General features: G+C 38.0%; 1 protein-coding gene across 9 annotated transcripts in view; it reads right to left on the bottom strand.

The window, feature by feature from the left end:
• Nucleotides 1-16,646, bottom strand: part of AGFG1 (ArfGAP with FG repeats 1) — an 81,507-nt gene that overhangs the window by 47,077 nt on the left and 17,784 nt on the right. For all 9 annotated transcript variants that reach the window (XR_009730721.1, XM_061386861.1, XM_061386848.1 and 6 more), the window contains exon 2: nucleotides 11,264-11,357. Coding sequence is in view for 8 of the 9 variants with exons in the window: in XM_061386861.1 (XP_061242845.1) it covers nucleotides 11,264-11,357 (94 nt within the window). In the remaining variant the exon portion in view is untranslated. The remainder of the gene's footprint in view (nucleotides 1-11,263; nucleotides 11,358-16,646) is intronic.

The following is a 16,646-nucleotide window of genomic DNA, read 5'->3' as shown; positions in this document are numbered from 1 at the left end:
ACTAACCCCATGTCTTAGGCAATATTGTTTTTCAGACACTCAGTTGTATCTGACTCCGTGACCCTATGGACTGCAGCATGTCAAGCTTCCCAGTCCTTCACCACCTCCCAGAGCTTGCTCAAACTCATGTCCGTTGAGTCAGTGATGCCATCCAACCATCTTGTCCTCTGTCGCAATATTAATATACTTTTGACAACAATAAAACTACTGTATGCTAATGTAACCAACTTGTAATTGTAAAAATAGCTATATTTTCTAAAAAATAAAAAGAGTGGCACTGCTATACATTTTTACAAATTTCATTAGTACCTGGTTAAACGGAAGAGTTGATTTCTCATCAGCTGCTGCATTTTTATGTTATGCAGCTTCTGGAAAACTCCACTGTATATTCATGAGACTGGGAGTAAACACCACAAATCAAATCTGAGAATTATTATTTAAAAAATCTTGACCTTACAGAAACCCTGTAAAGGTCTCAAGGATTCCCCTCTCACAGGATCCTAGACTAAGTTATCACCATTTTACCATTCCTACTAAATGGATATCAACAGAGTATTAGCCACCCCACCCCAACATACACACAAACACAAAAATGTCTCTACAAAAGAACACAACACCCAACCTATGAGACACCGAGTCTTCTCCCTTCCCTCAGTTAAATGTAAATCTTAGCAATCTACTAGATCTGACTATCTATTTACAGGTAACCGAGGTGACAGAGGAACACTGACACTTCATGGATGGAATCAGCAAAATCCTGACAGTGGGAAACTACTGAACAAACTACTGAGCTGACAGAGGAGGAGAAGGGGGGAGAGAAGAACAGGAATGCAAAACAGAAGGGGACTCCTACAGAATGAAGACGACTTAAAAGACAAGCGGAGCAGATTCCACTTCCAATAATGTCAGAGTAGCTCATACAAAAAAAAAAAAAAAAAACCTCCCAGAAATAACAACTATAAATTCAGCAAACATTATAAAATTTCTCAGAAGATAATAGAAAACAACCACAAGTAAACAGAATCTGGAGAGGACTCAACACCTGGAAGAAACAGCTCAAGGTATTTGCCTTTTTTAAGGATCATCATTGAAAGCAGGCCTCTGTCAAGCAGAGCTGTCAAAACTCAAGGAGAAATCCCCAAACCTTAAAGCTTAAAGACAGAGTTCACAACCACAGCATCCAGAAAGTGGGGGTATGTCCAAAAAGACAAGAGCTACAAGATTTGCATAATGATGCTGCCCGAAACTCTGGCTCACCCTTGACCTTGGCAACCTCAGGAATGATTCAAAGCAGTTCAATTAAGGACTGAAAGAACTGAGCAGAGATTTCAATTGGCTCCCACCAGGAGAGGCAGAGTTTGCTAAAGTAAAATGTGAACAAAACTAACGAACAAACCAATACTTTCTGGACAAACACAACAGAATCCAGAGGCTCTACAACCAACACTTCCAATGGTCTACATATAATCCAAAACCACTACATATCCCAAAAGAAACAAGAGTGTGATCCATGTTCAAAATAAAAGGCAATCAGTAGGTCTTTGTTGATCATCTATTTTAAATATTGTAGTGTATATATGTAAATCTCAAATTCTTAATTTATCCCTCCCCACCACCTTTCCCCTTTGGTAACCATAAATTTGTTTTCCAAGGCTGTGAGTCTGTTTCTGGTTTGTAAATAAATAAGTTCATTTGTATCAATTTTTTTTTAGATTCTACATGTAAGTGATATCCCATGATAAACCTTTCCAGTTTATTTCACTTAGTACAGTAATCTCTAGGTCCATCCATGTTGCTACAAATGGCATCATTTCCTTCTTTTTTATGGTGGAGTAGTATTCCACTGTGTATATGTACCAAATCTTCTTCATCCATTCATCTACCAATTGATACTTAGGCTGTTTCCATGTCTTGACTATTGTGAATAGTGCTGCTATGAGCAGAGGAGAGCTGTTATCTTTTTGAATTATAGTTTTGTCAGAATATGTGTCTAGGAGAGGAATTGCTGGATCATATGGCAACTCTACTTATAGTTTTTTGAGGACCTCCTACAGTTTTCCAAAGTGACTGCACCAATTTACATTTCCACCAACAGTGTAGGAGGGTTCCCTTTCCTCCATACCCTTTTCAGTATTTGTTACTTGTAGAACAAAAAAAGCACATTCTAATTTTATTATATGAGTATGAACAAAAATCAAAACAGTGGTTGCCTCTGGAAAAGGGAGGGACTGAATAGGAAGAGATATCGGGGGAACTTTGGGGATAATGGTCATGTTCATATCTTCACAGGACTCTGGGTCACCAAACTGTATACATTAATCAAAACTCTTTCAAAGTTACATGTAAGACTTTTACATTCACTGTAAGTAAATTATACCTCAAAAAAATCTTACTGAATTTTGATTAACGATATACAAAAGATTTTAGGAGTGATATGAACTAATTTTACAACCTACTGTGAAATGCAAGAAAAATGTTAAGACAGGTGGACAAATGGAGACACAGATATATTTGCTAGTGCAAATATGGCAGTGTTCAATGTCTCTGCATAATTTTAAGTTTTATGAATTTCTCATAATAAAACATTGGGAGGTGTGGGGCAAAAGACAGGCAAATACTGCCACTGTGCTGTGGCTTGAAGCAGCCTCTGCCAGGGACAAGACCTTGCTATGACCACCCATGAGAGAAGGTTCTACAGACAATGTAGCAGATAGGCAAGCAGCCCCCCACCAACAGAGCAGTTGCTGCACTCACTGCCAGAAGACTTAGCTCACCCTCAGTAAGACTTAAAAGCTGCATTATGCAGCACAATGCAGGTCAAGTTCTGCAGAAGATGATGGCTCAGAGCCACCCCCACTCTTGGAAAAATCCTAGCATCACAGGCCATTATGAGATCATCCTTAGGGAACTGGTGAAGTCCATGGTCCACGAGAACACTGATGAAAGACATTACCCTAAAGCTCCATTAAATTCCTACTGGGCATGACCTCTGGCTTCTTCTACAAAAGCTGATCTTGCCTGTACAGGATGGCTTGAATTTCATAAAACAGAACCAAAAAATCTTCAATGTCATCACCAATTCCTCAAAAATCTATGGCCCCAGAGTTTAAGATCCTTCTTACCAGCTTATACAGCACCCCATATCCAGATGGCATCCTCTGTTGCCAAGATGAATGCCTAGCAACCAACTAGCATCCCTGCTCTGCAGCAAGAATTCAACATCAATTTTCAGGAGTCTGGTTAGCAGGTGATGCTGGAGCAATGGAAGATTCACATGAAAGACAACAACTCAATGTGAACCAGGGGAATGTATACTACAAGTTTGACTGCAAGGCTTAGAATTCACCTCAACTGCTATGTTTTCCAGGGACTTGAGCTGGCAGGGCCAGTGGTTACAGGGTATCCGGCCCCAGAGTAACCACCTGGTCTGAGGTTCCCACTGTCCTGGCACAAACCTGGCTCTATCCCACAGACCAAGTGGTACAGGTCCCAGGAAGCTGCCTGGTTCCAGCCAGAATTATGCAAGCCCAACTCTGACCCATCTAGCCTCCAATACTTTGTCAGAGTTTCAAAACCCATATTAACCACTCATTAACATGTGAGCGTTACTTGCACCTCTATTTAAACATACGCTTAAGGGAAGAGAAAAATGAAAATTATGAAATAAAAGGAAATATGCACACTGGCTAAAGTGAAAGGTGCTCAATAGTGTCTGACTCTTTGTAACCCCATGGACTATACAGTCCGTAGAATTCTCCAGGCCAGAATACTGGAGTGGGTAACCCTTCCCTTCTCCAGGGGATCTTCCCAACCCAGGGACCGAACCCAGGTCTCCCATGTTGCAGATGGATTCTTTACCAGCTGAGCCACAAGGGAAGCCTAGAAATTAGATTACCATTAAGTTTTATGGATGTGAAAATGGTATGGAGTTATATATTTTTTAAAGTCTTTCTTCCAAGATAACATCTAGTTCATGAATTTATAGAGGACTTGTACGTCTTAGACCTGTTTCACATAATAAAAAAGGAATAGGAGTTTGTTATATAATTTTGTCTGCTTGTGTAGCTATCTGGGAATCTCCATAACAAAAAGTTTTTTTTTTTTTAAGGAATAATTTATATTTTTAATTGGATTCAAACAAATCTGTTTTCTTTTTTTAAGTAACATATTTACGGCAAAAAAAGAAATTAACAAGAAAAGCTGGGAGACAGATGACAGGAAGCAAGAATGAGTGAAGCAGTCGGAAGCAAATAAATAATATGACCTGGGATACCAAGGCAATAAAAAGCGAAATAAACGCTCAGAGTAGTTACATAAACTATCATCAATCTCCTTCTACAGTACCCTTTGGGTTTTCAGTAATCATTCAAAAAGATCCACGTTACAGTACGTACAAATATAACATTTCCTACATTCTTTTTGTTAATTAGTATTAGATATTTCTCTGAAAGCCAACAACTAATACCAAAGAATGCACCATGAATATTTAAAGATTACTATGTCACTACCGATTTGATTCAGAATTTTAAGAAACTCTTAACACCTCGCCTTTCTTTGAAAATAGAAGCTAGATTTAAAATGTTTCTTCACAAATATGTAGAAACTGAAAAAATAACCTATTAAATAATAGCATGTGTTTCAGTATTTTAGCTGGATGGTTTTAAACCTCAAGTATCTCACTAGAAAGCCATTCTCCCAAATAATTCCATATTTTTAGTCTAAAATTGTTTGAAATGTTACTATTATTACTGAATTAGCTTTCCATACTGATCAATACCATCATATTGACTACAGTTCTGCAAAAATCTGCCTACACTAACTGAATTCAGTTCAAAGCACATCATTTTTCTACATGGTACTCCCCCAACCCACTCTGAGCTTAGAAATCAATGAGCAAGTGTATTTGCACTTAAACTGACATCTTTTATCTACATAGTACATTGGTTTTCAAAATGTTTTCACATATACTACCTTCAACTCAACCTCATGAAATAGGCAGGACAGGTACTTCCCATGCAGTACAAAAGAAAATGAAGCTCAGGGAAAAGCAGTTCCCTCAAGTAACAAGGCTTATCAATTGGTGGTGCTGAAACTTGACTACAGAGTATTTTGAATCTAGACTCAATGGAGCCTTCAGTTATTATACTGGTTCTCTCAAAAGATGGTCAGCAACAGAATTACATAGGGCTTCTGGCTGAAAAAGCAGACACTCCTATATCCCACACCCAGGGTCAGAATCTCCGATGGAGTAAAGCCCAGGAATTTTTATAAAAATTAAATAATACATACAAACACACACACAAAAAAATACACACATACTCACAGCTCTAGATGTAATGATACAGTATTTAAGATTATGCCATGGAATTATGTTTTGAGGGTAGTAAGATCAATACAGAAGAAACTGAGAGCAATAAAAAAAAAACACCTGCGTAAAATCTTATAGTCAAATATATTTTTAAAAAAGTTTAAAGTATGAGGGGGTAGTTTCATCCCTGTGTGCTAAAATACTCCTGAAAGACTTGATGGAAGGGTAAAAACCAATAGGTCTTGGAACAAAGGTGAATGACAAATGAACAACTTGAGCAAAATATCAAGAAAACTGGGATATAAACAGCATATATAAGAAACAAACCAGAAATCATTGGGGTTTAAACATTTCTATTGATAATGAAGAAAGTTAACTAGGAAAAGAAGCAAGGTTATAAAAGGATTTACAATGAGGACTGGAATTTCATAGATTAGGAGTCTTCAATCAACCACCTGCAGATCAAATTGGGCCATTGGCCTGTTTTTGTACTGCCCCTGATCATTTGGTTCATATATGTTTAAAGGGCTACTTTTTTTTTTTCAAACAAGAATATACTATAAGCAGTTGACCTATAAAACCTACAATATTTACTACTATCTGTGCCAACCTCCGCACAGGCAGTTAGGTAACTGTAAACCCTGTAGTAATGAGGATGTAACTTAACTCTGCCACTCAATAAAGACATTTAATATGTCATTATTAAAATAACTACCAAATTTTACTAATATTATTTAGGCTCAGCATGTAGTTAAAATGCTCCAAGAGTTTAAATACTCAACCTAAATATTAATGTAACTGAAAAAAAGACTCTGATGCTGGGAGGGATTGGGGGCAGGAGGAGAAGGGGACAACAGAGGATGAGATGGCTGGATGGCATCACTGACTCGATGGACGTGAGTTTGAATGAACTCCGGAAGTTGGTGACGGACAGGGAGGCCTGACGTGCTGCGATTCATGGGGTCGCAGAGTCAGACACGACTGAGCAACTGAACTGAACTGATATACTACCATATTCTAAGAAAACTGAAAAATCCTCCAAAAAAAAACCACTTTGAGCAAGAAGTGAAAAAAAAAAAAAAAGTTAATCTTCCTGTAACTTCTACTACCTCAGGTTCTGATTCAATAGATATTTGAATATCATTCTACAACAAGTATGCTGGGAACTCTCATGGTGGCTTGAGCTCAAAGCATTCCACCCTTTCCACAGTAAGATACTATCACCATTTTACACTTTTAGAAATCGAGGCTCAGAGGTAACCTGACCAATGTTCTCAACCCTCCAACTTCAAATCCAATCCTTTCTGCACAAGACCACTGAACTTCAAGTAACATTTAACAAGTCTAGTCCAAATTTTATCAATTTCTGTACAGAGTTGCAGTTTGGGATAGACTGTCTGGTTTTTAATCACACTTTAAATGAATGTAACACTTTGAAGCTATGTAATAGTTCCATACCGTGGTTCAGGATTCATTCAAAAGTTCATCATCTTTACTCTGACAATGGCCTACAGGCTCTTTCAGATATTGGCCTTCCACTTTACAGAGTCCACTATTCTGTACTGAGAGTGACCATCTCTTATTACAGTTTATAAGACAAGATGATTTAGGAAATAACCACAAGTGTCCTGTTTAACATCATAATAGGTTGAGTCTAATACTATAAAATGATACCTGAATATTCCAGCAAAATTGTCACAGCATGTGAATTTGAAATTTAAAATGTTTTTAAGATATCAGAATACTTTTCTTTGTGGCAGTGCTTATTTCTGATTATAAAATAGCTCCAATCTTTCCCAAAGATGCAATTCAACTACCCAAAAGGCCTGAAGTGCTGTCTTATAAAATAAGGCCTATTTAAGCCACAAGTATAACATCTTAAAAAATAGACTGTCTCCATAATCCCAAGCATCTACAATTCTAAACTGAAGCCCTTTCTCACTCTTACCCAAAAATAGAACTGGGGGGAATAAAAAGATTTTTATTGTCTCTCTCTCTCTCCCACTAGACTGAAAACTTTACATGAGGGCAGGAATCATAGGCAGTACCCCTAGTACCCAAAGACAATCCCAGACACAACAATAGGTGATTAATAAATCTCTGCTTCAGGAATGAAGAATGAGATGATCGTGAATACTGACTAGGGAAAAGCACAACTTACCTTATGGGTCTACCACTTTGGAAGGATTTTTTTTAAATCTTTAGTTTCTGGTTTGAGGGTTATGTTTTGAATCTAGCATAAAGATAACCAAATACTGTCAATCAACGCATGATTTTTATTTCTACATGTAGAGTGCATGCCTATGAAGCATAAGCAGTAACCCTTTTACTCAGTCCTGAAATGTAATTAGGAGGGTTAATTTATTACTAGAAAAAAAAAAAATGTATGGCTCAAAATAAAACTATTCCTACATTTTCCTTTTACTGAGTTAGCTATATAGCACTGGTACTCAGTCTTCTTTCCATTAAGTCTGATAATCAGAAGTTAACCCAATAGTGAAATTCCTTTGATTGACCCACAATACCATAAAAGAGGGCATACGGAGTAAACCACTAAAGATTTTTTTTTAATAACATATGATACAAAAGAAAGCATTATGTGATGTGCCAAAAACAGTGGACAATTCTTAAGTTCTGAATGAAAAGTGAAATCTTTCCCAGATACACAAATGCATTAAGTCACTGCACTGATTGTGTCAATGAATGGCTTCCTCTGTCCAAGCCCTCTGCCCTATAACTTGTGGTCCTCTCCCACACTGTATTCTAGACTTGGCAGCATGACTTTCTCTGACAATAAGTTGTTCACAACTGTAATGAAAGCATGTAAAACAGATTTAAGTTCTACATGCAGACTGACTGTAAAAAGGTTTCTCCCACATATAAATGTCTGGAGGAGAATTCAAAGCATGTGGAATACAAGATGATTTAAAAAAAATCAACACCTTGTGAGTCATCCAGCAACCACGGTGCTTGCCTGATGCAAATAATGACAACCAACAAGCCCCACAGAATGTTAAAACTCTCTCATGGGGGTAGAAGACCCAAGACTTCTGCCAGTTAATATACATTTTGATCTTTTAAGTTCAGACATGAACCCACTCATTCACCAGACATATGACAATACCTTCTTTTAACCCAACATTTACATGACTGAGTACGTTCCTTTTCAGACAATGGAGAGATTTAACACACTGTTCAATACGGCAACATAATTTGAAATAAAAAATAAACATCTGCAGATTTTCTCTATGCATATTATACTTAAGATTTAAGTGTATAAGATAAACTGATAATTAGGCACTTGTACTTGAAGTCTATATAATTTTTTACCAAGCTGTATCAATCTCCCTGCATTTCATAATATCAATCCTCACCTTCTACACACCTCATAAAACTTTTAAGAATGGAAATTCTGCTAATAGTGTAAAGAATTAAATATACCTACTCCAATATTTTGGGTATAAGATGTCTTTAGGGACACAAGAAAGTATGTTTGTCTCCCTTAACAAGTAATTAGGTAGTTGGTAAACTTTCTAGCAGTAAGAACTGTTGGAAATTTCTCTTTGTGCACTGTTTACTCTGCCTGTAGAATCTTTTCCTGTTAGCCTAAGTCCTAGTCACCCTCAAAAGCCAGCAAATATTTTGCCTCCTCTATGAAATCTTCCCAATCCTCTCCTTTCCACATTACTTCTGAAAATTCTTATTCTTATCATTAATTACTAACAGTGTTACAATTATTTGTTATGTATCTATCTCCTACCTAGACCATGAGCTTTAAGTCTATTGTATCCAAGTACTAGCAAAGTCACTGTAACAGTGAGGGCTTTAAATGGACTATTAATTTGCATGACTCTTTTTAGAATTTAAAATTCATAAATCCATTCCAGTCATCTCTATTGCTTGTATTCTGTTTCCACTATTTAATATAAAGAGTTGTCTAAGATTTCCTTTCATGTATTATAAATTTATCTTGATATTACAGTCATAAAAACTATTTCTTCAGAAATCCTATCATATGCAACATGGATGAACCTTGTGAACATTATGCCAAATGAAATAAGCCAGTCACAGAACAGCAAATACTGTATGATTCCCCTTAAGATGAGATACCTGAACAGTCAAACCCACTGCAGCAGAAAATAGAATGGTGGCTGCTATTCACTGGCTACGAAGTTCAGTTATGCAAGAGTAAGTTCCTAACACTTTGCCTATAGCTAACAATACCACATTTTACACTTAAAAATATTTTAAGAGAGTAAATCTCATGTTAAGTGTACTCACCACAATTTCAGGAAAAATGTTTTTAAAAGGGGTCCTTCAATCATAGTATTTTGGGACCAATTTCCACCAAATCTTATCTACTGATAGGTTTGAATATTTTTTTACTTACTTCTCCAATAGATTGTTACTTTTACAGTTCTACTACTATAATTTTATCTACTGTTATTAGATTTTTAACATTAAGAATAGATGATATTCTTTCATTTCTGACTTCATTCTGATGTCCAAAATTTCCAAAATTCTAAGAAAATAACTTAAAATTTGCACTGGTAGGCTAATCTCAAACTTTATACAAACTGTTCAAATTGTCTTTTAATCGAAACACATTTCTACACTTACTGTCATTATACACCTCTGCCTTTTCATCTTGCTTCAGATTTTCCTGTAATATAGAACTTGATTACTAATGATAATTTTTTACTGACAAAATTTGGAAACTTAAAAATGTGTGCTTACTTCTCTAAATCATGTATTAAAACATATTTCATAATCTTTACTACTTTAGAACCAAATACACACATGCATCAAAAGTTGGAAAGCAAGTTTAAGACATAAAAAGAAGCCACGTACAAAATGCTTGCATACATCTTCTGAGGTGAAAAAGAAGACTGAAACTAATAAAATCTGAAGACTTATTTTCTATTATCAAAAACATGCCAAAAAAAAAAAAAAATGCAACCACTGTAGTACAACTAAAGTACTTCCCTTCTAGGAAGTGATTAAACTGTCTTACTAAATAATGGCAATTACTAATCAATTGGGTTGACTGGTTCATCCATGCCCCAAGATTATAAAACATGCTGGCTTTCTGTTAATTTTACAGTTTTTTGTATTTGTTTTAAATAGCAGACCACCACTCTTAATAATAGCAAAACATGGAACTAAAACAAGAAAGCAAGCAAAGAGAACGGAATTCCTGGAAGCCCATCAAAGCAGAGTAGAAAGAAAAGGCTCCCCTACAAATCTTGTCTCTGTTGGGTTCCTCATGCTGCTAGGCTGCCCGCTCAGAACTACTAATCCCCACCCTATTGAGCACCTACTTAACACTGCTGTGTTGTGTGTTTATTTGCTCAGTTGTGTCCAACTCTGTGTGACCCCATGGACTGTAGCCTGCCAGGCTCCTCTGTCCACAGGGATTCTCCAGGTAAGAACACTGGAGTAGGTTGCCATGCCCTCCTCTAGGGCATCTTCCCAACCCAGGAATTGAACCGGGGTCTCCTGCACTGCTGGTAGATTCTTTACCAGCTGAGCTACCGGGGAAGCAGCTCAAGATTAAGCATCACATATACATCTAAAGTTAAAAATGTAAGAAGGAAGGAGGGGACCATCAAATGAAAGCCAATCATACAACAGCCTAACAAAAGTTTACTACAGTACCACAATGTTAATTCTCTTTCTCCCTCTTTTTGTCATTTAAAGCCATAACTAAGTTACTCCAATACTAGATGTCCTTTAAAAATGCCTTTTACATTCAATACTGACAAAGCTTAAATACAGGTTTCATCTCAGGTTTAGGTAAAGTATTTATGTAGTAGACATTAATTCCAAATACATTGCTAAATGAGTACATTCTGAAACACCTAAATACAGAATACAAAAATACCTTTTTTAGACAGTGAAAATTTCTTATCATTCTAAACAACTCAAGTTTTTTAAAAGGACTAAAACACTTACTTCATTTCCATGTTTTTGAAGGAATTCAATTTCCTGTTGTGTGAATGTTGTCATGGAGATGGATTTCACCCTGTGTGGTGGATTTAACCCTCGCCTAAAAGATAAAAAAAAATACCATTACAAACTATAGTATTTCAAAAATTACGTCAATGAAAAACATTTTAATTAGCACATTTAAACTTAGAACTGTTTTATGCTATAAGCTAAATTAAATATTTTAAACTACACACACAATAGATATATCAAGGTGAATTTGTTCAGACTGACACTAATTTATTTAAAGATAAATTCAACTAATCAGTTAGAAATATACAGTACCTGTAACACATTAGTTTACTGGGAACACAAATACTGCTTTAGTGTAAGTCTGATGGAAGGAGAATAATTTATATGATAGGCTCAATGGTAAAGAATGTTATTAAATATTTTCATATTTTCTAAGAAAGTGATGATGATATGTCAGGTATGGAAATATACAAATACTCAAATCAAATAGCTACCATCTTTAAGACTGACTTAGGAAACTGAAAACTAATCCAAGGAACCTTGAAGGTATTGATGGATAAGAAAAAGTTCCATCTCTCCATCAATTCAAATAAGGGCTGATAATGAAGAACACCTTCAACCATCTCAGGAGGTCCTAAGTGTTCAAGAAGAAATAAAGGGATATGACGGGCTTCAAGAAATACCTGAATATATATGAATACTCTTAAGGTCCTTCACCACTTTGAAATCTTTTCTGTATATGTGGCCTTAAGAGGACTTTTATATTTTTTCACACACATGAAAAACTAAATAGAGATGCACTCAGAGAGACTAAGAACTACTGTGTTCCATCCAACTACCACACAGTGGCCTACTCGACCCACAAGAATGAGGAGTTAAGTAATCTATGCAAAGTAACAAGTTATCTATGCAGTTTCATCTAATCAGTTTGGAGTCATATCCTCTGACAAAGACTTCATCTGAAATACTGGTCTAGGGCAGATCAATCGTTTTACAGAATTTGCCATACTCATTTTGCAATCAACCAGGATAATTAAATGAGAGTTAACAATGATGCAAAGTAACAAACTTTCAAAAATATTCTAAAAACATTTCTGAATAATTAAATATGGTACGTAATGTTCTAGAAATACAAAATATTTTACGTTAACATAATAATTCAGAATTAACAGAAGCTCAATTGTTATACACTGCTGCTTCTTTCTCTCCCTTCTGTCAGACATAGATGGCACATATTTCAGCTCACACTTTGAATTAAATCAAGTTGCACTTTATCTGCTTCACATTTCAAGGTGGAGAAACAACAGTTGGGTTTTGTTGTTTTGCTTTAAGTCTTAAACTAATAAATTATTTTTCTTTCAGCTCTTGGTAAGTCATGAAATATAGAAATGAAGATTGCACAGTAAGAAATTGAAACACAGCCATTTCATCCTAGTAAAACTTTGAGGCTGTATATTATCACCCTGCTTATTTAACGTGTGTGTATAGTACATCATGAGAAACTCTGGGCTGGAGAAAGCACAAGCTGGAATCAAGACTGCTGGGAGAAATATCAATAACCTCAGATATGCAGATGACACCACCCTTATGGCAGAAAGTAAAGAAGAACTAAAGAGCCTCTTGATGAAAGTGAAAGAGGAGAGTGAAAAAGTTGGCTTAAACTCAACATTCAGAAAACTAATATCATAGCATCTGGTCCCATCACTTCATGGCAAATAGATGGGGAAACAGCTTTGTTCATAGTGATACCTTCTAAGGCCCACTTGACTTCCTACTCCAGGATGTCTGGATCAAGGTGAGTGATCACACCAACATGGTTAACTGGGTCATTAAGATCTTCTTTTTGTATAGCTCTTCTTTGGAGTCTTGCCACCTCTTCTTAAATATCTTCTGCTTCTGTTAGGTCCATACAGTTTCTGTCCTTTATTGTGTCCATCTTCGCATGTGTTTTCCTCTATTTCTTTGCACTGATCACTGAGGAAAGCTTTCCGATCTCTCCTTGCTAGTCTTTGGAACTCTGCTTTCACAACGGTTTATCTTTCCTCTTCTCTGCCTTTAGCTTCTCTTCTTTTCTCAGCTATTTGTAAGGCCTCCTCAGACAACCATTTTGCCTTTTTTGCACTTTGTTTTCTTGCTGCTACTGCTGCTAAGTCGCTTCAGTCGTGTCCGACTCTATGCGACCCCATACACGGCAGCCCACCAGGCTTCTCTGTCCATGGGATTCTCCAGGTAAGAACACTGGAGTGGGTTGCCATTTCCTCCTCCAATGCATGAAAGTGAAAAGTCAAAGTGAAGTCGCTCAGTCGTGTCCGACTCTTAGCGATCCCATGGACTGCAGCCTACCAGGCTCCTCCGTCCATGGGATTTTCCAGGCAAGAGTACTGGAGTGGGGTGCCATTGCCTTCTCCATTCTTGAGGATGGTCTTAATCATCGCCTTCTGTACAATGTCAGGAACCTCAGTTCATAATTCTTCAGGCACTCTACCAGATCTAATCCCTTGAAACTATTTGTCACTTACACTGTAAGGGATTTCATTTAGGTCATACCTGAATGGTCTAGTGGTTTTCCCCACTTTCTCCAATTTAAGTCTGAATCCGGCAATAAGGGGTTCATGACATGAGCCACAGTCAGCTCCCAGTCTTGTTTTTGCTGACTGTATAGAGCTTCTCCATCTTCGGCTACAAAGAATATAATCAATCTGACTTTGGTATTGACCATCTGGTGATGGCCATGGGTAGAGTCATCTCTTGTGTTGTTGGAAAAGGGGTTTGCTATGACCAGTGAGTTCTCGTGGCAAAACTCTGCTAGCCTTTGCCCTGCTTCATTTTGTACTCCAAGGCCAAACTTGCCTGTTATTCCAGGTATCTCTTGACTTCCTACTTTTTGCATTCCAGTCCATATGATGAAAAGGACATCTTTTTTTGGTGTTAGTTCAAGAAGGTCTTATAGGTCATCATAGAACCGTTCAACTTCAGCTTCTTTGGCATTAATGGCTGGGGCACAGACTTGGATTAGTGTGATATTTAATGGAATAGAACAGAAGAGAAACCAAATGAGATCACTGTCATTTTTGAGATTGCATCCAAGTACTACTTTTGTTGATGAGGAGGGCTAGTCCATTTCTTCTAAGGGATTCTTGCCTACAGTAGTATATATAATGGTCATCTGAATTAAACTCATTCATTCCAGTCTATTTTAGTTCACTGATTCCTAAACTGTTGATGTTCACTCTTGTCATCTCCTGTTTGACCACTTCCAATTTTCCTTGATTATGGACCTTGATTCATGAACATTCCAGGTTCCTATGCAATATTGTTCTTTATAGCATCAGACTTTACTTCCATCACCAGTCACACCCACAACTGGGTGTTGTTTTCACTTTGGCTCCATCCCTTCATTCTTTCTGGAGTTATTTCTCCACTCTTTTCCAGTAGCATATGGGGCATCTACCGACCTGGGGAGTTCATCTTTCAGTGTCCTATCTTTTTGCCTTTTCATACTATTCATGGGGTTCTCAAGGCAAGAATACTGAAGTGGTTTGACATTCCCTTCTCCAGTGGACCGTGTTTTGTCAGAACTCTCCACCATGACCCGTGCATCTTGGGTGGCCCTAACAAGGCATGGCTCATAGTTTCACTGAGTCAGACAAGGCTGTGGTCCATGTGATCAGTTTGGTTCAGTTCAGTTCGGTTCAGTTCAGTCAGTCGTGTCCTACTCTTTGCGACCCCATGAATCGCAGCACGCCAGGCCTCCCTGTCCATCACCAACTCCTGGAGTTCACTCAGACTCAGTTCTTCAAAAGGACTTGTGCATGTACTGTTATATTCAGAGTCCCTGATCACGCAGCAGGCCACTGTCGACCCATGCCTCCGTAGGAGACTCATGGACACTCACAAACAAGTCTGGTTTAGTCTCTTCTGGGGACACTGCTGCTCCTTTCTCCTGGCTCCTCAAGTGCACAAGGTTTTGTCTGTGTCCTCCAAGAGTCTGTTTCCCCAGTCCTGTGCAAGTTCTGTCATCAAATCCCACTGGCCTCCAAAGTCAAATTCCCCAAGGGTCCTCAGTCCCTTTGATGAATTCCCAGGTTGGGAAATCTGTTGTGGGTCCCAGAACCTTCTTAACAGTGTGAGAATTTCCTTGGTATAACTGTTCTGCAGTTTGTGGGTTGTCTGCTCGGTGGCTCTGTGGCGGGGCTAATAGCACCTTCCTCCAAGACGGCTTAATGTCACACGCTGCGTGACCCAGGTCTGCTGCAGCCTGAGCCCCAGTCCCTGTGGCAGGCCACTGCTGACCCGTGCCTCCACAGGAGACACTCAAACATTCATGGGCAGGTCTGGTTCAGTCTGTGTAGGGTCTGGGTCCTGGTGTGCACAAGGTTTTGTTTGTGCCCTGCGAACGTCTCTGGTGGGTATGGGGTTTGGTTCTAAATGTGATTTCACCCCTCCTACCATCTTGTTGGGGCTTCTCCTTTGCCCTTTGGATGTGGGGTATCTTTTTTTGGTGCAATCCAACATTCTCCTGTCAACGGTTATTCAGCAGCAAGTTGCAATTTTGGAGTTCTTGCAAGAGAAGATGAGCCCGTGTCCTTCTACTCCACCATCTTGTTAGAATACAGCGGCTTAATATCATCAAAACAAACAACCCAATCAAAAAAGGTAGACTTAAATAGAAATTTCTCCAAAGAGAACACACAGATGACCAAGACATAGATGAATAGATGTTGACACTGCTGATTATTAGAGAAATACAAATCAAAACTACAATGAGATATCACCTCACACCAGTCAAAATGGTTATCATCAAACAAATCCACAAATGACAAATGCTGGAGATGTTGTGGACAGAAAGGAACCCTCCTACACTGTTGGTGGGAATGTAAATTGGTATAGCTACTGTGGAGAACAGTATGGAGGATCCTTAAAAATCTAAATATAGAACTACCATATAACCCTTTAATCCCACTCTTGGGTATCTATCAGGATAGAAAAATATGGTCTGCAAGGATACATGCACCCCAGTGTTCACTGCAGCGCTGTTTACAATAGCCAAGACCTGGAAGCAACCTAAACGCTCATCAACTGAGGAATGGATGAAGATGATGTGGCATACATATATAAGACAACATTTTACTCAGCCACTGAAAAGAATAATGTCATTTGCAGCAACATGGATGGAACTAGAGATTGTCACACTGGGTGAAGTAAGTCAGACAGAGGAAGATCATATGGTATCATGTATACATGGAGTCTATACAGAATCTAAACAGAAATGATACAAATGAACCTATTTACAAAACAGAATTAGACTCACAAATTTAGAGAAAAACCTATGCTGACCAAGGGGAAGGGTGGGTGGGAGGGAGAGTTAGGGAGTGTG

Source organism: Bos javanicus, chromosome 2, assembly GCF_032452875.1.
Source record: "Bos javanicus breed banteng chromosome 2, ARS-OSU_banteng_1.0, whole genome shotgun sequence".
In the NCBI taxonomy this organism is placed as follows: domain Eukaryota; kingdom Metazoa; phylum Chordata; class Mammalia; order Artiodactyla; family Bovidae; genus Bos; species Bos javanicus.
Note: the sequence above shows the minus strand (reverse complement) of the source record. Positions and strands in the feature narration are given on the sequence as shown.